The sequence below is a fragment of the Epinephelus fuscoguttatus genome, linkage group LG5 (assembly GCF_011397635.1).
Source record: "Epinephelus fuscoguttatus linkage group LG5, E.fuscoguttatus.final_Chr_v1".
In the NCBI taxonomy this organism is placed as follows: Eukaryota; Metazoa; Chordata; class Actinopteri; order Perciformes; family Serranidae; genus Epinephelus; species Epinephelus fuscoguttatus.
The window spans coordinates 26,861,108-26,880,799 of NC_064756.1; the positions used below are offsets into that span (position 1 = coordinate 26,861,108).

The window sequence follows — 19,692 nt, forward strand, 5'->3', positions numbered from 1 at the left end:
CATTTGAAATAAAGCCACAAGTATATTTTTGCCACAAAGCTGACTCAAAGTGCCTCAATTTTGCTTTCTGTACAAATTCCTTTTATTAAATCAAACTGAAAACACTGTAAAGGCAGGTAAATGACAAGTTCATGTTTATGTGGCTGCAAAAAGAACCATCTTGCCATAAATAATGACAATAACATACAAATACTGCTACATCCAGAGTTGTGTCCAGCTCCCTACTTTTGTTTTCCATCTGTATATATGTACCCTTTAAAGAGGTGACCCTCCAACATATGAGCCTTTATAACAATCCAAAAAAGGTCACACTAGCAGTGTTAGCTTCTAGTTTATGAAAATGTCTTCCTATTGAGCATGGATCCAGGGATACTTCTGATATTGGTGTAACTGCTCCCTCTTGTGCTCTTCCTGCTTCATAGTCAGTGAAAGTAATCAATGTGCACAAGACTTGCCTCCATCATGTGCATAAAAAGCACACAGGAAAGAAAAGGGATCAGTAAATGAGCCAAATGTGAATGTGATGAGTAAAAAAAAGGAAGAAAGTTTAATAATAAAACAAACTGACAAAGTATCAGAGCTATTTACAGATTGTGTTATTAACACGGCCTCACATCTCTGAGCATTTTGTTGAGTGTCCATGAGGTGTTGTTCATTTATTTTAATGTTTCCTTCATGCCAGATTTGCTTATTTATAATGTGAGATTAAGCTGCAATGCATTATTTTTTACCACATAAAATAAGAACAACGGTCATTTCATTTTTCTGGGCAAACTCAGGGGTTGAACACAAATCCATTAATATCTGCATTAAAAGCATTAGTACTTGTATAAACGTGTACTTACACCAACAGACACATAGATTAGCAACCACAAGAGGATGCATTTGGCTGACAAGTGTTTCAGTCATTTTTGTCCCAGAGGAGCAAAGCAGGCTTAGTGTCTGTGAGGCTTCATTTCTTCGCAACATCTTCCTTAGCCACTTCCTCAGCCTCAGCTATTTCCTCAGCCTCAGCCTCGGCCTCGGCCTCAGCTTCAGGATCGTCCTCTGGATAGAGTCTGCAATATTTGTCTACCATGACATCCAAGTCGTGTTTGACATGAGTGTTAATGTTAAGCATCGCAAGACTTTTGTTCCACTGCTTAGCCGGCATGCTGTCCAGATAAACTTGCAGCCGTTCACTCGCTGTGTCGCTTTTGTTGTCCTCTAGTTTCAGCACTGGCAGGGCGGACAGCACCTTGAGGAAGGAGTTCACGTTGGGAAAGAACTTGACGTCTGGCAGCTGAAGGGTTTCGTGAATGGTGGTGGGCAGGCGCACTTCTTTGCCCCTGTGCTTCCACTTGATTCTCCAGCAGTGGAGCTCCGCAGGAAGGGTTTCCGGGTTGGGGAGGTCGTTGCGGTAAACGTCTGCGTAGTTCTCCTCGGTGGTGTTGAATTTCATTTGGCCCATGACAGCTGGGACCAGTGACAGGCACTTGAGAGCTTTGAGGTTGGTCTCAGAGAACATGTCCTCCACCTCCTGCATGATGCCGGTAATAACAGCGACAGTGACGTACTCCTTAAAATACGCCTCTGCTTGGATTTCACCTACATCGGCCGCGCGCTGTTTCCGGAGGAACAGCCTCGGCACCTTCACGGGAATCTCCATTACGTTGGCCAGACTCACAGCCTCCTCGTACCAGAATTCATGGTAAACATCAATGTTGTCGTTGACCTCGTTTAGGGAATGCAGGACAGCAGTTAGACTGTTGGCTGCAAAAAACACGTCAAGTGTTTCTCCTTGGAGATTCCTCCCGAAGGCCCTGGTGAATGTGAGAACATTCTTTAAGATGACGATGGTGACGATGATCTCAAAGTCAGACAGAGTTTCTGTGACTGCATATGCATCCGTTGTGACAGCATCTGCAAACTTTCCATTGTCATTGTCCCGAACATTGTCCATGCACAGCAGCAGGGGTGGCAACATATCTAACAGCACATCAAAGACATTGTGCTGCTCTGTCCATCCAGGGCTGCAGGCTTGTTTCAGTGTAGCTGCTTTCTCTTCATTTTTCTGGTAGTGAGTAGCGATAGCTTTCTCTAGCTCATCCTGAGTAAATGGGGTTCTAAAGAAAGCCCCAATCCTCCTCAGAGTCTCCATGACAACCTGGACATTGGGAAAAGGCAGGCTGCTGGCCAGGTGGATGTTCAGTGCCATATGAGAGCAAGGCATGTGCAATGCCAGGGGATACTTCTCCATCAGCAATACTGCCACAGCTTTCATCTTGGTGGTGGACGTCCCAGTGGCCTTGTGGCCCTGACCACGGCAGTCCTCCATGCTGAGTCCCCAACGATCAGTCAGCTGGGCCTCCAGCCTCTCTGCCAGCGCAGACTCATCACCATCAAACGACACGAAGTCCAAAAACTCCTCTCGAAGGACATTGTGCTGATTCACAAAGCGTAAAAATAAAGGCAGGTGTTTCTCGTTGGCAAATTCAACAAGGTCACCTGTCACTAGAGAGAAGAAGCGACTCTCTCTCACCTCCATTAGCATCTCCTCTCTCACTGTGTTCTCACAGACGTCCAACAGCTGGCTCTGCTGGGTCGCAGAGAGGTATTCTGTGTTCACAGCTGTCGCCCGAAACCGCTTCTTCAGAGCTTCGTCACCAGCATTCATGCGGTAATCTAGAAGGGCCTGGAAGTTGCTTGACACGTGCTCAGCTTCAGATGCTTTGCCAGCCACTACTGGGATACTCTGTTTTCCTAACATGACCACGACCTCAAACAAGGACCGCAAGTATTCACGGAACTCCTTCTCCTCTGTGGACAGCTGAGGTTCATCGTCATTGGCGCTCGTGCTATCCTCGGCTGCTGCATCTTTTTTGGAGGCAAGTTGCTCAATAGAGGACGCCACTGGGGAGAGAGAGACAGACAAAAAAGGAACAGTGATCATTTTCAGTTAATACTAAATAAAATTAACATGCAATTATTTAAATTTATGACCATAAATATCTATAAACTTACATCTCCTTTCTTTCATCTTTCTTATATCTTCTTCAGTCTGAAATGAAAAGATTAAGTTAATTTACAAAAATCTGACAACAGATGTTTAAACTATCAAGCTTAAAGGGTAACTTAGGTATTTTAGAACCTGGACCCTATTACTTGAAATCGGCTGCAATGAAAGTCCTGCAGGCAATAGAGTACTATCAATTTCCAAATAATAAAATTGCTTGTTTTTGCTACTGAAAGGCTCAGATTGTTATTCTAAGTCTTCTGAAAGGATCACTACAGAAGTCGGCCTCTTCGTTAAAGAGTAAGATTTAGTTTAAACAGAAACAGACCCAAATTCGTTATCGTCAAACACACCAGACTCCGTTTAAATAGAAAGTAGATTAAGTGTGTGTAAAGCCAGCATATTTTCACATCTATCTGAGTGAATTAAGGGTTTATTTCAACCAAAACAGAGTTTGTGATTGTTGGATTGTCATCAAACCCACCAGACTTCAGTTGAAAAATATGTAATTTTATCATTGTAAAGCACACTTCATTTGAAGTCGACAGAAGCAAAATAAAACTCACAAAAGCTGTCTTGATTCATCGCTTCACTGTTCCAACAACACCAACTCTGGATTGGTTGAAATAAACTCTTTATTCACCCAGTTAGATATGAAAATGTGCTTCCTCTACAGGCTAAAATTACTGTTTATTTGAATGGAGTCTGATGTTTCTGTCAATGGCTATTATGGGTCTTTGTCTGGTTAAACAAAAAGGATCTACAGACAATCTCTGTAGGGATCTCTTCCATAAGTTGTCAGACATTTATAATAACTATTTGAGCCTGTCAGTGGCAAAAACAAGCACTCTTATTGGACGTAATTTGATGGTGTTCAGTTGCTTGCAGGGATTACATTGCAGCCATGCTTGTCTCACTCAATAATGGACCAATTTCATAAACTGTTGTTCCCATTTGTCACTTACACACAAACACATCGGAAAATTAGGTCCAGGTTGGAAAATACTGAAGTTACCCTTTAAGAGATGCATTTAAAACAGCAGAGCTTATAACCATTTTTCTTACAAGTTCTTTAATCCGCTTGCGATGTCTGGTATGGGGATTTCTTAGATGGCTGGTCAGATCAAATATGGTTGGAATGGCTGTATCCTTCAATACGGTCCTATAGGGGCTCTGAAAAGCAATAAACTCAGGTAAGACATTTTTGGGGAAATAAGTGGAAACTTGAAGCTAGGCATGTTAAACCTGTGTGAGATACTCACTGTTTTGCACACCATGGCTGGGTCAAAGTGTTTGGCACATAATCTGTAGTGCTTGTTCAACTGGTCTGATGTTTTTGCCTCTAGGTCTGCTCTGCGGCAGTTCTCTACCCAGATGCGACATCTGAAAATGACACACATATACCAGCTTTATGCAACATTGGAAAAACAGGAAGACAGTATCTGTTGACATTTTTATTACAGCCTGCATACTGAACTTTCTGAGTCAGACAGCAGCTGAGTATGGTGCTGAAGCTACTCACCACTGTGGACAGCATGTCTCATTGAGGTGAAAAAAGCTCTCGTCACAGCTGAGAATATGGGTATGTAATTTATCGCTGGTACAATAATAATATTGCATATGTTTAATATTCAAATATGAAAGTGGCTGTATTGTTTCATAGCTGTGACATTAGCTGAGACTACATTATTTAGCAGTGATAAGTGATCTTTATGTTGTTGCCTAATGTTATTCCAGGGTCTGAGTTACCTGCCCAGTAGCTCTAAACTGACTCTGCCACAGTTTAAAGATTTGCTTGCAACATAAACAAGTCACTGACGTCTATGAGTTAGCACAGCTTTTACTGTTAACTTCCAGTTATACAATTATTATTCTCTTTAAAGGTTACCGGTAGTTACATGAATGTTTGTCAACGTGGAAAATGTCAGAAGTAATGCCTTACCTTTCTGGGTCCCTTGGAAACCGAAAAAACGCCAAATCTGACTGTGTGCTCTTCCGTGTACAGTTTGGGGCCGCGCAAAAATTCGGCATGCTTAAAGCTAAGCTAACTTAGCTGACGATTATCATCTGCTAGCTTCAGCGCTTTTGCTTAGAGAGTCGTGTGGACACAGGTGATTTCTACGGCTAACAGACAACTTTTACAGGACCTCAAATACTGTCCGAGAGGCGTTTCCATAAAGTTATTGAACACTTCTTACAGGATTCACAATCACAAACGGTTGAATTTGGAGTTTGTCGTTTTGCAGGACGATGTCCCGCCCACAAGGCACCTGATTGGACGTAGCAAAAATATGAGGTTCAACTATTGGCTGCTCGTGTTGCAGAGCATTTCTATCGACCAATTAAAAGACAGCAAACCATTTTTCTTCTTCACCCTTGACTGTAATGACTGCAACTCTTCAAAGTGCAGTGCTGCCATCCGCTGGCCAACCTACTACAAGACAGGAGCAAGCTAGCTAGCGTAAAGGGAAGGACGACGAGTTTGATTGTCACTGTATAAAAGTGATGTACGCTAACTACCGTGCAATGATCCGTTTTGGATGTAACAGTGACTAACATGTGGAGCGAAAACAGATGTTTTAGCTAGGTAATCTAGAAAGTAGCATTAAATCCATTAGCAGCTATTAGCTGTGGATCGCCATCACTTCCTCTTACCCATTCTTCCCGTCGGTGTTAGCTACTCGGCCAGCTGTGTCATCATTCCAGTCATTTCTGTGTCGAAAATGTTTCCAACATTAATGAATACATACAAATATAAAAAGACACAAATGTCAGTCTCCTTTGTGCATACAAATTGCAAAACAAGTTTCTTTTTCTTCACATGGCTCGTTGGTCTAGGGGTATGATTCTCGCTTAGGGTGCGAGAGGTCCCGGGTTCAAATCCCGGACGAGCCCTCAGTTTTTTTGCGCACGTTAATTAATGTTAAGTGCAGATGACCAAAGGCCTTTGATATAAGCACAAATATTCAAGTAAACTAACGATAATCAGCACGTGAAAATATCACAAGAACCGTATGACATATACCCTGCCATGTGTAACAGTTTTCATTGTTTCTACTGGAATTACGTCGTTCTTACGTTACTTGTTCACGATGGAAATTTTTAGTTTCAGTTCGACAGCTTTTTACAGCATTTGTCCGGTGTGTAAAAGACAATGGGCTCGTCCGGGATTTGAACCCGGGACCTCTCGCACCCGAAGCGAGAATCATACCCCTAGACCAACGAGCCGGAGCGTCGAAAGAGGCCCTCTCTACTTTTATAAAATGCTGGATGTTGATAGGATTTTACATATTGCCCATTTTTTAGTGTTAACTTTATTTATGTAGTCTCTGTATGTTAACTGTAACAAAAGCACTGTGTGATAATGTATTTTGGCGGATAATGTATTTCTTTAGCAGTGAAAAATCCGTTTCGGAGAGTCGCTAATGTAAATGGAGACCAATAAAGACACACAGAGCAATTCAATTAACTTCTTTTTATATATCATACATAAGACTGTCTTAATATAATACAAAGGGCATTGTCATAAACACAGCAAAGTCTTGACTAGATCTTACAATCTGTGGATACATGGACTTATCCTTTCCCCCATGCTGTTCAATTCTATAGTGCATGTTGCATGTACAAAAAAAGTGAAAAAATGTGAAATCAAAAATGAAAAGGATAAATCCAAATTAAATAAGAGGATTTCAACTTCTGTTGGGTGTTCAGATATGTCGACAAGTATACGTGTTTGTGTATAACCCACAAACTGAACAGGCTTATGAAAGATGGAACCTTTTTTTTCAACCATGTGCTTCTCATATAACCAAAAAGTAAGGTTTGTGATGTACATGCACTTACAATATACCCTGTGAAAATTATTAAGGTTTGAAGATCTAGCTTTCCCTGTTTGATTCAAACCCTACCTCATAGTGTTGTCCTGATGTAGTCAAGTACCTTTGCCAAAAGGCAAGGTTTTGCCACTAAGAAAACAGGAGTTCCTGCCCACTGAATGGTCACCAAATTGACAAACATAATCAACATACCAGCAGGAGCAAGGTAGTGAGTTCTATACTTCCTTTATTAAAAAAATATAAATATATACATAAATTCTATTTCAACTATTAAAAAGGGGCTGCATTTCATGACAACTGCTCTAAATAAGAGGTCAATCAGCATGATCTGAAATAGGCGCACACTTACGAGTCACTGCAGTCAATTTTTTTTCTTTTTCAGTCTTTATTTTTGGAATGTTTAGTACCAGTATGAGTGCCAGTAATAAAACCACTGGCAATTTCTAAATGTCTCAAATTCTGCGGGGTATGAAAAATGATTGCAAATTTGCAATTAACCTTGACATCCAGATAAAACCCCAATCTCAATATAGGTAGCTTTACATTTGTGTTTGTGGAAATACCAAGCATGATCTCTTATGATGGTTTCTCCTTTAAAATGGCAACAGCATGACCTGTGGCCTGCCCTCAATTTGAAAGGTGGCTGTGGGCAGGGTTTTTTTCTGTCTAATTTCATAGCTGGTAAAATGAGCAACAGAAGAAAGAAAGCACTTCAAAATCCCTGATATAAAAAAAAATCTGGTTATTGACTAATGTTTTGAGGACATGCATGTCTGTCTAGGCAAAGCATGTGATTGTGGGCTGACGGACACGCTTTCCCTTTGAATAGGACAACAATCATGGGGGATCTGCCCTACCAAATCAGAAAAATACCATTCAACACAAACTGATTTGCCACAATTATCCTTACCCCTGCCAAGACAATGACATTAAGTCTTGCTTTACGGCAGAAACTAGCCAAGTTGACCAAATGATGTATGAAAGGCAGCAAAACCCTTTGAAATAGTATGATGGGGGCAAAAGAAAAACGACGACACAGAAATAGAACGCATTAGTCTCCTTTTTTTTTTTTTTTTTTTTAAACCATCAGCTTCTATCTTGCTACTCCGGAGCCTGCAGAGTAACTACCAAATTCTCTAACATACCAAAGTTTTAAAAGACTCCCAAAATAATCTACCAATTAATATGGAAACAGTTTTGGTAAAACGTTGCAAACAAATCTGGCCAGAATACACAATAGCCAACGGTCTCAACAACGGTCTCCAGTTTTGCTAAAGTAATATATTGCAGCTGTTTGTATTGACGTTAAAATAAGATCTTGATAAACTTTGCGTCAAAGTGGTGAACTGCTACATTATTGGTTACAGACACCTATATGCTATAAAACAACTGCTTTGGTATAAAAACATATCCAAAGGGAAAATAAATTCTTGTAAAATTCACAGCATAATTTGAGGAGAAAAAAGGCAGTCACTTAACTCATTTTTTTCTTCAGTTTCCATGTTTTGGATGGAGAGACTTGTGCAGGTGGTTCTGATGAGGAACTACATGCAAAAGGGAAAAATAACAAAACATAAAAGGGTAGACTCTGGAATAGATAGTTCTTTCCACTGCAAAATCCTTAACCAGTGAATAAGATTTTCAAGGAAGTAATGTTTAGGAGGTTGTTGTGTACAATAAGACCCTGTTATGTGGGGCCCTGCTGAAGAAGAAATCTTTGTCGAGAAAGGCCTCAAATTACCATTCTTATTTACCTTTTCTAAGTTGTTTTTAATTTCCTTAAAGAATTAAGGGCTGTCTAGAGAGAAAAATAGAGAAAAGCCATCTTAATTCAAATGATAATGTCCAGCTCCATCCCATTCCAAGTCCATGAGTCATAAGGCCAAAGGGTTATCTAGAACCAGCCGCTGACTGTCTTCCTTTCACTGGGCTGGATCCTTTCGTCTCCCGTGCCCATCGCTGCTCTCAGCTGTGCCGGGCCCGGTTGCAGCTTGCAGGACTACGGGGCCTCTAGGCCTGAGGGGTGGTGCTTCCCTCTCCTTCGACCCGGTCGGTGTCAGTATCCACCTACAGGGTCTCCTCTCCACCCGGCCAGCACACGCTATAGGGACTCCACTGCTATGTGCTCCCCTTTAACAGAGTTACACAATACCGACCAACAACAAGAAATATCACCGCAAACACTTCCCCTCATTGTCAAGCTACAGGATTTACAAGCAGCTTTTACGAGAAATTTCACTTAAAAAGGGCAAAATAATTAAGAACCAGTGGAACAGTAATGTCAGGCAGTCCACGGTCTGAACCAAAAGAGGACGCCAAGCATTTCATCACCAACAGCTACCTGCAAAACAGCTTCAAACTTTGCTCTGAAATGCTCCTTAGAAGATTTTGCCACATAATACCATATGGTGATTACTTGGTGGTTACATGAAACTGGTGAAATGGTAAAATGGATGTCTCAATCTCACTATGGTTACTCCGCAGTTTTATTTTGTGCCTAATGATTGCAAAAGAAAAACTGATGAAAATTACATATATACTTTTTAACAAAGGTTTTTCTCTGTAGTAGCGGTTCAGTGATATCTCCCTTCTGACGTGAGCAGCTTTTGTTCTCAACACACCTTGTAGTAAAAAACACCACCTTAAAAATGACGCACAGGGGGAACACACAGCCAAATGTCAGTGCAGTCACGAGCTGGCCATAGAACTCTGCTGCACACACACTCCAGTCATTGGAGACTCCTCCCGGTCCATGCCCTGCCTCATGCCCAGGTGGCCTTCCGCTAGGTAGTGGGCAGGCCCTGTGTTCGTGCCCATGGAGAATGCAGGGTGCGCTGCCATGCCAGTCTCCTGCCGTGGGTTCGAGAAGGCACCTAGCCCCATGCTCAGCCCACCATTCTGACCAAAGTCAAGGGCTCCGGCAGGCAAATGGCGGAGCTGGTAGGCCTGGTTGCCATGGTTCCCAGTGGAAGAGGACGATGTAGAGGAAGAGGAGGCAGAGGAAGACAGGGAGGTCATGGACAGATGGCCATGAACCACCTCCATGGAGTCCTGTGTCGAGGAGCTGTGTGTCGGGGAGGTGTAGTGGCGTGGGCGTGGCCGTGTAGCCATCATCTGCCCGTGGTGGTGATGAGTATGTGAGTGGGGATGCAGGGCCTTAGGGTGCTGAGGGGGAACATGGAAGGTGGTCTCCTGGACTGGGTGGGTCTCTCCAGTGACTGACTCTGGTCCAACGCCACCTCCCCACACCAGCGGGGGTGGGTAAGGCTGTCTTGCCTGTCAATGTCAAACAAATAAGAGGAGTCAGTTGTGGAATATGCCTGCGCCATTTTTAAGGTCTCAAGTTAAGGTGCTTAAATGCAATGGTCTGTAAGAAGACTAAACAGAGTTGACAGAATTCCTAATTTAGCAAGCATAACAATTTTTTGCCAATGTTACTTTCATAAAATCTGATTCCACAGTTTTTGAATTTGACTTTTATCCTGTCTTGTATAAGGATCAGACCGACATCAACAGTCGATACTATATTTCTATGAGGGATATGTTGTATTGTTCCTGGTATCTTACTGACCTGTGGGCAGAGGCTGTCACCATCTATGGCAGGCATGGCCGTGCCGAAGTGTCCTCCACTGTGCAAGTGGTGATGGGTAGGGTCTGATCTTGCTCTGCCACTGGTACTTGTCCCAGATGATCCTCCTGAGGGTTAAACAAAAATGTTACGAGCACAGTCTCAACAATTTCACCTAAAATATGTCAAAAGCTACAAGAGAATTAGCAGAATTGTCTGATAGCTCCATAATATAATAGATTTTAATAGTTTTAATACCCCTCACCAAACAGAAAAATGTGATGAACCTTTCTCATGCTAACTTGGAACACAACTAACGAGGACAGTGGGGCAGCAGAGTGTTGAGGTAGCAGTTACCTGAACTAGAGGAGGTGCTGGAGGTGGTTCCTGAAGACTGGGACTGCTCTAACGCGGGGCTTGTAGACACGCTGCTGCTTGTATTGGTCCCCTCATCCGCAGTCTTCTTGAAGAAGCTGTGCTGCAGGGCATAGTAGGGCTGGATGCGGCTCTTGGGGTCATAGTCCAACATCCGCAGGATCAGGTCCTTGAACTTCAAGTAGTCAGCAACAGCATGGCCAGACTCCCCCGCCCGCCGGCCACCTGGACCCCCTGTCTCCACACCCAGGATGGAGTGGAGCTTCCGCGAGGCTGGAGGCTTATACTGTATACGGCAGAGTGCACAAAGATTAAGAGATTTACATCGTCACACGTTCTACCTTGGTTTTCAAATTAACTGGAAACACAAGTCTTAGTATGGCTTACTACAGGGGGAAAAAGAGCTCACCCTTTTGCCATCTTTGGTCTTCTTAACACTCCATGTACCATCAGAAAGCTTCTCAAAGAACTTCCTGGCTTTTGGGGCTAGGTCCATTATGTGATTAGGTGGGATACCAAGAACCTCGACTATTTTGTTCATCTGGTCCACCTGGAGAAAAGTTAATCAAGTTATTGTAGCATTCAGCAAACTAAATACATTTTTATACCCAGTACATGTGAAGTTGAATGTCATCAAATGTTTGTTGAAGTTGACTTCACTGTCAAAACATTCAGGCTCAGGCAAGCTGCCAAAATTACTGAAAACAACAATTTCAAGGTTTGACAACTGAGTGTTAAGTGGTATGTTTTAGGCTTGTGAACTCCACTTCTCAATCTCTGAGGTATAGGTGACATTGTCTGTAAGCAAGACATGAGGTGAAAGAACTATCAATGTCAATGAAACCATAGCCTATGTCATTCTCGGTTATATTGTAAGACAAGCATTTCAGTTCCTTCTACCTCATTGGCTCCGCTGAAGAGAGGTTCTCCAGTGTGCATCTCTACCAAGATGCAGCCCAAGGACCACATGTCGATGGCCAGGTCATAGGGCATTCCCAGCAGCACCTCTGGGGAACGGTAGAAGCGACTCTGGATATATTGGTATATCTACAAAAAGAAAGCATTAACAGTCAGACTTCCCATTTGCCTGGAAACTATGAATCACTGACTCATTACACCCACTGTTTAGAGGCAGCAGCTATCAAACACTTCTTAGGTACATTCTTGCATACATTCATTTTTATTGCTGATAAGGACAACTGCAGCTAGATACCCTTTGTCCCAGTTGGCATGAGCTGCCAAAGTCCACTATTTTGATGGCACTCCTCTTGGGGTTACAGAGGAGGATGTTCTCAGGCTTCAGGTCACAGTGGATGATGCTGAGCTCAGGCGTGGCCAGGAAGAGCAGCGCCGTGCATAGCTGCTGGGCAAACTTCCGGGTGAGGTTAAGCGAGACGCCGCGGAAGTTGGTATTTCGGAGTAAGTCATACAGGTTATATGAAAGCATCTCAAACACGAGGCAGAGGTGGTTCCGGAACATGAAGTGACGCTTTAGGTGAACTGCAGGAAAAAACAAATTGTATCCATGTTAGTCAAATACAGGAAAAGCCTTTTAATATCTTCAATATGTCTTTTCAGATCAGAGGCAGATTTGAAGAGTTGATTACCGATGTAGTATTTCATCTCAGTATCATGTTTGTTCATGAGCTCTAGGAGGCGCACTTCAATCTGGGCTTGATTGAGGAAAGCTTTCTTGTTCTTGATGATCTTAATGGCGACCCATTCCTGCTCAGCCCGGTCATACGCTTTCACAACCTACAGATGCAAAAAAGAGCATATTTTAATTTTCCTTTAAGTTAAATCAGCGATGCTCCTTTGAAAATGTACATCATCATTTCAAATGTTAACTGCCACATGAAAAATCTTCAGCAAGTGGCATCAAACATCTCAAAGTTATTTTATACAAAGCAACATGCAACCATCATTTGTTTGCCTAAATTCAAAACAATTATCTGTGTCACATGGACTCAAACCAAGATTTTGTGTGTGTGTGTGCAATTTAAAATTAAGTACCTGTCCAAATGATCCTTTTCCTATCAAGGAATCAATCTCATAGCGGTCCATCCACTTCTCCCCATTCTTGACGATGTAGTCATAGTTATCATCGTCATAGCCATCATTAAAGACTTTCCTCTCTTTTTTGTGACTGGAGTCTTCACCCTGACCCTGTTGGTGCCGTCGCTTCTTTTTTGCATAATACACCTATGAATTAAAAGGTAAACAATTCTCATGATCACACTTGCAATGTAATGTTCCTCTTATATGTTCAAAATTTCGCACTGTAAGAAACAGATGATATAGATAAATGCATTTAATGAATAACAAAACAAACCTCATTGATGTGTTTGTATGTTTTGATAAGGTCAATGGAGAGCTTCCTCAGGGGAGCTGAAGTTGGGTCACGAAAGCACTGGGGCATGTGCCTCTGAAGTATCAATGGGGAAATCAAAACATTTCATAAACAAACAATATGCACAGTACTTTTGTACGTAACAGGGGTTATCTAAATTGCTGATGATAAATCTTAGAGGCCATTCCTTTAATTTAATACAATATATTTTGCACAATATTAAATGGCTCGACTGAAAGAACATTTGCAAGCTGCTACTCTGCCTGGTGACAGCAGCAAAAAGGGAAGTACACTTTCATATCATATTAAATATTGCAATTCTTGTAACACTGCACATTAAGACTAAAAGAAACGCAAGAGCTGGGGTAGGGTAGGGTTAGTGTACCTGATTGGCAGTGAGCTGTGGTGTCTGGTCGCTGTACGGTAAGACCGTAACAGATTGGTCAGTGCTTGGCTGGTGGCGGTCACTGTACTGCTGGTGCGTATGGGGCATTGGAGCAGCCATCTGAAGACCAGCAGTGTGTAAAGAAAAAGAGGGCGCAAGCCGGACGGACGAAGGTTTGCATGCTGAAGTCTCTCCTCCTAGAAGAAATTAACACTGCTATGAGTTGCATATTACCTTAATCTGACATTATATGTAAGCAAACACACAAAGGAGGGAAGGGTAATAATTTTGATGTAAAAGAGCTGTATTTCCTCTTCCATGCAAGAGAGTATGGCCCAAAAATAAAACAGGTAAAGATATTTGCTTCTTATTGTACAGATTTAATATTAAAAGGCATTATTTGCAGGTTAATCTAGCCATTGAGAATTTCCTTGACAAAATCACGTCTAAATTTACCTTTGGGCAAGGAAATATATGCAAAATGCAAATTATGCATTTGTAATATTTACATGTATGTTGAAATGATCAAGCTCACACTCAGACACAGACAGAAATGATCATAAGAGGTTGAAAACAATAAAGAGGATAAATTCATTGTTAAGAGAAATGTCAGATTAATGCATAAGGTCTTTTGTTAAACATGTAAAGTCAGAAAAATGCATCAAAGGATAAGCACAAAATAAATCATAGCAGTAATATATCAACCTTTGTGAAGAAAAAGGAGCAAAACAGCAGGTTTAACAGTGAAAAGGGGTGAAAATAAAGCATCCCCACACTGTACAGTGAATCATCCTTCATTTTAAGCCAGAAGGAATCAAAAAATTATCAAATAGCATGTTCAGCTATCAGCATCTCTCACCAGACAACACAATTCACCAGTGCTACACAGTAACCACTATTCAGAATCCCAGCAACAGCACCTAATTAGCATAGCCTATCACCACAGAGATACAGCGTGATTTGGCAAGCCCATCAATGCACAGACCAATCACAACGCAGTATGCAAATAGCCTACTTTTGTTGCCAGGGCAGAGCTGCTCCCATTTTCCAATGAGAAAACAAGAAATAAACAAGAAATAAAATTGAACTTTGGCACACTTAGACGCTGCTTTCAACACAAGAGCCTGACAGCAAAATAGCTGCACAGCCCAAAACCTGCACTCCATCTGAGAGCATTAGAAAGCTGACCCAGCTTTGGAAAAGGAAAAAATACACATCCACTGACAGAAATAAGAGGAACTGTAAGATGATAGAGCACAGGCAAAGGCTGTATTTTAAGAAACTAAGATATGTTATGTACTATATATATATATATATATATATATATATATATATATATATATATATGTGTGTGTGTGTGTTTATATCTATGTATGTGAAATATATATATATATATATATATATATATTTTTTTTTTATATATTATTTTTTTAAATGTTCTTCTCCACTGTATAAACCTTTTTTTATACATCTCTGGATAAAACCTTATGTAGGAGGATGGTCTAAACTATACTGTTAAATTAAAATTAATTTAGGTAATTTAGATACATCCACTAAATTTCATTAGGATTCTTTTATACACATTAAATTTGTATTGCTAAAATGATATGACTGATTTGTCATGATAACTTCTGTGACTATTTTTCTGCTTGTTCAGCTTAGTCCTGATTACAGTTATGTCAAAGAAATTTAAATCTGGAGATCTGTAATTAAATAAAAAGTTAAACTTAATTAAACTGATATTTAAATGCTGCCCTGACCAATTCTAAAAATTATTTAACACTGATTGACTTTTGTCCCACTTCAGAAGGTCCTACAATTTGTGAGTCTGGATGTGAGAATTAAAAAAAAAAGCGAAATAAGTGAAAGAGAAGATCTTAGGTGCACCACTTCCCACCAAAGGGTTACGGCTTAATATATAGCAGCTAACCTGGATGCATCATCTCCTGTAAAATTTCATATCATCCTGGGAGGAGAGTCCAGCAGCAAACCACAACCCACTACAAAGAATAAAAACAGATCATTATCATTGTGCCATCTTTGGTGGGTATTTAACTTCAAAGTGGTTAAACTTTCGTTGAGAAGAAGGGACAGAGGACCCTGGGAGAACAGAGGACACACCAAAACTTTGAAAAGTGAGCTTGGGGGTAAATGTATGAACTTTTGAGGAATTTAAAAATTAGGCTGGTATTCAACAAAGAGGTAAACTGCTTGTAAATCAGCAGTCAAAGGAAGTTAACGTCCTGGCAATAAAATATTTTAAACAAAAAATCTGAAGCTTTTGTGAATCTGTTAAGAGATAGATAGTTAACTTACAGAGTCACTGACTATATAAAACTGAACAAAACAATTTAGGATTAATATTGTTGTGAAATTAAAAGCTCTGGATTTCCAAGCAGTATGTTCATAGTTAATATACCTTTTTAATTATAGTGGACTCAGTGACCTGAAATATACTCTAAAAAAAATTGGCAGCCCAAATAAAATTACTGTACATATGTTTCAATACAATACTGTAAGTTACTGTATCATACAAATTGACAAAGACCTGAAAAAGTTTGGTTTGAGCCCATTTTGCAAACAATACCTGACATCAGACTAACATAACTGTGGGGTGAATTTGACATTTTAAAAAATCCCTAACCCTAATGGGAAGATTCAAGCTGTATTTGACCACAAAGCCATTTTGCAAGCGCACTTGTAGCTCTTTACTCTTTCCTAAACCTTTGATTATTGTTCATTTTCAGTACTGACATATGAACAGTTCCCTTCCTGGCTCTGCTCATCACGGCATCAACGGGCCTATTTAGGTGTAAATATAACGACAGCTAGCTTGCCATTAGTAGCCGTATCATATCATAAGTGATAGACTGAAGACCTCTGTAACAAGCCTATGTGTCATCTTCTCACGCCCAACTGATTAGATCCATTCCAAAGCTGAATCAAATGCAACCCATCCAAAACAATTAAAAGCCTAAGGTCCGTGCATAAAGAGGTGCCCGAGTAGCTCTGTACTTACAGATGATGGGGTAGATCTCGTCATGGTTGGAATTTAGAAAGCATATTCAGTGTTAATTTGCGTCCTCTCTTGCTACATATCGTTCGCGTATGCCTCAAATTCCTCGTATAAATGACAAACGTATTCAGACTCACGTTACCGTTAGCAGTCTAACTAGCTAACGTTGTCGTCGTTAACGTTACCCTGAAAACTGCGGGACAAGCAAGCATATCTCTCACCAATCCAACGTTAACGTTAGCTAGTGACGCTGTGTTCAGCCAGCGGGTTGTGGGGCCCATTCAGCTGGTTCGTCAACAAGTCAACGTTAACCATTAGCCAGGTTAGCCGAATTAGCTACAAGGCGTTAGCCAGGTTAGCTAGGTGAGCTTCCGTAATGTATAACTCTAAAAGCCCAACTACACCTCTAATATTAATACAATAAGACATTGCATTGACAGCAAATCAAACGGAGCTGTTAGCTAACACGGCTACATTTGCTTAAATCGTACAATGACAGTGTCTAATATCGCAGGGTTAACGTTAGCTGTAACGTTAACACCGTGCCAGCATGACTCTCCGTCCAAGCCCATACAATCCGTTGCACCCTCTGGCCCACAACAAGCTAGAAAACGGTTCCCGTCTAACATTAAAATTAGTCCGTTGACCTACTGACTGAAAGCAAATGTTAACGCTGGCTTCAGAGGAGTCGGCACCGCCACAAAATGTTAGCTAGCCGCCATACCATAAGCTACCATTCTCAACTTCACTGTCGCGTCCATCATTGTTAACCATTCACGTTACATATAATATACATCTGCGAAAGCGTTAACGTGTAATTTTAAGATAATGAGGGCTACTGTCAAAGATAATATTTTGCAACTGCTCACCTCTGATGGCACGATCTTCATTTAAAGTCCAATAACCTGTATGATGAGGAAACTTATCCAGCTTGAGATTCTCCCCTCCCTGCACGGTTAGCGAGTAATGTTAACGTTAAATCCAATCCCCGTCCTCTGATCGGCAAACTCTAAAATAATTCGCCAGCCAGATTTAATATCATATCCCAAGCTTTGATGAACAGCATCGGCGATCGAAGCAACTTTGACTAACGTTACTATCAGCTGATGACTAGCAACATGCTAACGTTAACTAGCAGGCATAACTCACTAGCTAACCTTAGCGAACTGGCTAGCTAGTTGACAAAATGAACGCAGCTAACATTAGCTACCTGCCCTGGCTAGCTGTAGCTTCTTTGGCTAGCCTCAAGCTAACAATTCTAGCAACCGCTAAATAAACGTTATGCCAAATTCTGATTTTACGTTGTCTTTGCAAATTAAGCGTCGGCCACTTCGATAAATACGACAATACAGTTAAATCCAGAGTATTTCAAACATGAAACAGAAACCGTGTCCTCTGATAATTTTGGTTAGGAATTTTGTGTCAATTTTCACAAAATGGCGCGCGGTCCAAACCTGCGCAGTGAACCGGCCCGGTGGACCAGAGACACGGACAACTGAGTTAGTGCGGCGCCGCCTAATTATTTCAACTATGTTAAAACGTCGGCCTCTTGATCTTCTTCATCCGATCCACTAGACGCATTTCGATATCCAAAAACGTCAAATATATATCCACTGACAGCATTATTCCGGCGGGAAGGGAGAACATTTGAAAAGACTGAGCTGGGAAAAAAACCCTCCTGACAAAATGGCGATGCTCTAGCTTGTTGCCATGGCAACTGTCAATCAAAAAATAAAGTACCCGGATGTACCAATGACGAATAAAATCTAACTGGCCAGAGTTACAGGACACACATAACTCCAGTGGTGTGTCCCTGTCTGTCTTTTTAACCGTGTTTGGCCTGTTGCTACCATCCGGCAGAAATATATATACACTGACTGTGTTTATTTTTATATTTTGAATGACTACAAGTGTCTTTTATGATTGTAACCCTACGCCTTACTTCTCAGGAGGAAGATGGCCTGTGTGTTTTTTTCCGTTTTCTTAATTTAGTATCGGTGATTTTAAGAATAACCTAGACAAAACTCATTTAGGCTATTGCTAGTGCCAGCATTTTAGAAATACCGAGGTCATATGTGTCCCCAATACCCCGTCTACCACCCTCAAATTATTTTGGCTGGAATACAACTAGACGATTTTAATTTTTTTTTTACAATAATTTTATTGGTAATGATAATAATAATTTATCTACTTAGATAAATTCAGTATATAATAGCCCATATAATTTATTTATTTGTAAAACTGTTGTATTTCCTCTTCTACTTTACAGTCTTTTAAGCATAAAATCCCCTCTTTATTTTTCCACAGACAATGTTTCCCTTCTGGGCTGCAATGGAAGAAAAGAAGGCAAACAAAAACGGAAAAACACATTTACTTTGGAATATATCCACTGTAGGCCACTTGTCTAACTACTCAGATAGGCCTCAGATAAACTTTGGAATATATTTTTTCACAGACAGAGTACTTACCTATTTTTCTTTTAAAAGGAGATTTCTTAATAGCCAGCATCAAGAGGAATAATTACAGCAAGATAAACCTGTTTCAGTGTAGGCTACATATGGGCACCTGGCTGTTGTTTTAATACAGACTTGAAAAATTGTGAACCTACCCTTTAATGTAGCCTAGACACTTCCTGCAATTAAAGATGTGCTAAAAATGGCTATTATTCAAACAGTTTGTCACCTGTCCTGTACTCACTATATGAGAAAAGGGAAATCCAATTTTGTCCAGAGGCCTTATTAAAAAAACTTTCTGGCTTTTGTGTTAGGTTCACAGCTAAAAGCAAAAAACAACTGTTAAAGGGTAAAAATTAAATTAGTTGACGATCGCTACAATTACCAAGAAACGATACCAGTGCAGCAGAAGAAATAAGTAAACTTTAATTTTAATCAGTTAAAATTTAATATGATCCAGTCATGACACAACTGTAGCTATTAATCACAAGCAACCTTTATTGCTTTCACAAAACAAACATTATTCCATCTGAGGTGGCTATGACGGTTACCCACTGCATTAACAGTGATTACTTCAATGCATCCTTCAGTCAGGTAACATGCTACCATGATAGCTGTGATGTGAGTGAAACTGTCAACTTATGACATCTGCTGGTTGTGAGCAAACCCCATAGGGAGACTTTTTTAAAATCATCAAAAACCTTGTGTAACTTG

At 40.8% G+C, this 19,692-nt stretch overlaps 2 protein-coding genes and 2 non-coding genes across 6 annotated transcripts; 1 reads left to right on the forward strand and 3 right to left on the reverse strand.

Moving 5' to 3' along the window:
* Positions 1-94: 94 nt before the first annotated feature.
* thap12b (THAP domain containing 12b) lies at positions 95-5,231 on the reverse strand. Its single transcript, XM_049577126.1, has 5 exons — positions 4,938-5,231; positions 4,258-4,378; positions 4,061-4,168; positions 3,004-3,040; positions 95-2,892 (listed from the first exon to the last, which is right to left on the reverse strand). Exons 1-5 carry the CDS (start codon positions 5,024-5,026, stop codon positions 953-955), a joined length of 2,295 nt encoding a protein of 764 aa, XP_049433083.1. The 5' UTR covers positions 5,027-5,231; the 3' UTR covers positions 95-952.
* Positions 5,232-5,818: 587 nt separating this feature from the next.
* On the forward strand, positions 5,819-5,890 carry trnap-agg (transfer RNA proline (anticodon AGG)). The gene has a single exon. It is a non-coding gene; the product is annotated as a tRNA-Pro (tRNA).
* A 261-nt stretch (positions 5,891-6,151) lies between these two features.
* On the reverse strand, positions 6,152-6,223 carry trnap-cgg (transfer RNA proline (anticodon CGG)). Its single transcript has one exon. It is a non-coding gene; the product is annotated as a tRNA-Pro (tRNA).
* A 232-nt stretch (positions 6,224-6,455) lies between these two features.
* dyrk1ab (dual-specificity tyrosine-(Y)-phosphorylation regulated kinase 1A, b) lies at positions 6,456-18,231 on the reverse strand. Of its 3 annotated transcripts, XM_049576111.1 has the most exons (12): positions 17,395-18,231; positions 15,440-15,509; positions 13,510-13,706; positions 13,107-13,199; positions 12,788-12,976; positions 12,382-12,529; positions 11,988-12,274; positions 11,675-11,821; positions 11,184-11,324; positions 10,757-11,060; positions 10,403-10,527; positions 6,456-10,107 (listed from the first exon to the last, which is right to left on the reverse strand). In XM_049576111.1, the coding sequence occupies exons 2-12, from the start codon at positions 15,450-15,452 to the stop codon at positions 9,520-9,522; spliced, it is 2,232 nt and encodes a 743-aa protein (XP_049432068.1). In that variant the 5' UTR covers positions 15,453-15,509; positions 17,395-18,231; the 3' UTR covers positions 6,456-9,519. The 3 variants fall into 3 exon arrangements, with proteins under 3 accessions (XP_049432068.1, XP_049432069.1, XP_049432070.1); XM_049576112.1 differs by lacking the exon at positions 15,440-15,509; XM_049576113.1 differs by lacking the exons at positions 15,440-15,509; positions 17,395-18,231 and adding an exon at positions 16,529-17,351.
* Between the last annotated feature and the right edge of the window lie 1,461 nt (positions 18,232-19,692).

What these genes read in the sequence shown, in the direction of transcription:
- dyrk1ab (XM_049576111.1), bottom strand. An exon ending in CACAGCTCACTGCCAATCAG is followed by an intron (nt 13,200 to 13,509) that starts GTACACTAACCC and finishes TTGATACTTCAG; the next exon opens with AGGCACATGCCCCAGTGCTT. An exon ending in CATGCCAACTGGGACAAAGG is followed by an intron (nt 11,822 to 11,987) that starts GTATCTAGCTGC and finishes TTCTTTTTGTAG; the next exon opens with ATATACCAATATATCCAGAG.
- thap12b (XM_049577126.1), bottom strand. Translation starts at nt 5,026, where the DNA reads ATGCCGAATTTTTGCGCGGCCCCAAACTGTACACGGAAGAGCACACAG. An exon ending in TTTCCAAGGGACCCAGAAAG is followed by an intron (nt 4,379 to 4,937) that starts GTAAGGCATTAC and finishes TGTCATTTTCAG; the next exon opens with ATGTCGCATCTGGGTAGAGA. An exon ending in CAGCCATGGTGTGCAAAACA is followed by an intron (nt 4,169 to 4,257) that starts GTGAGTATCTCA and finishes ATTGCTTTTCAG; the next exon opens with AGCCCCTATAGGACCGTATT.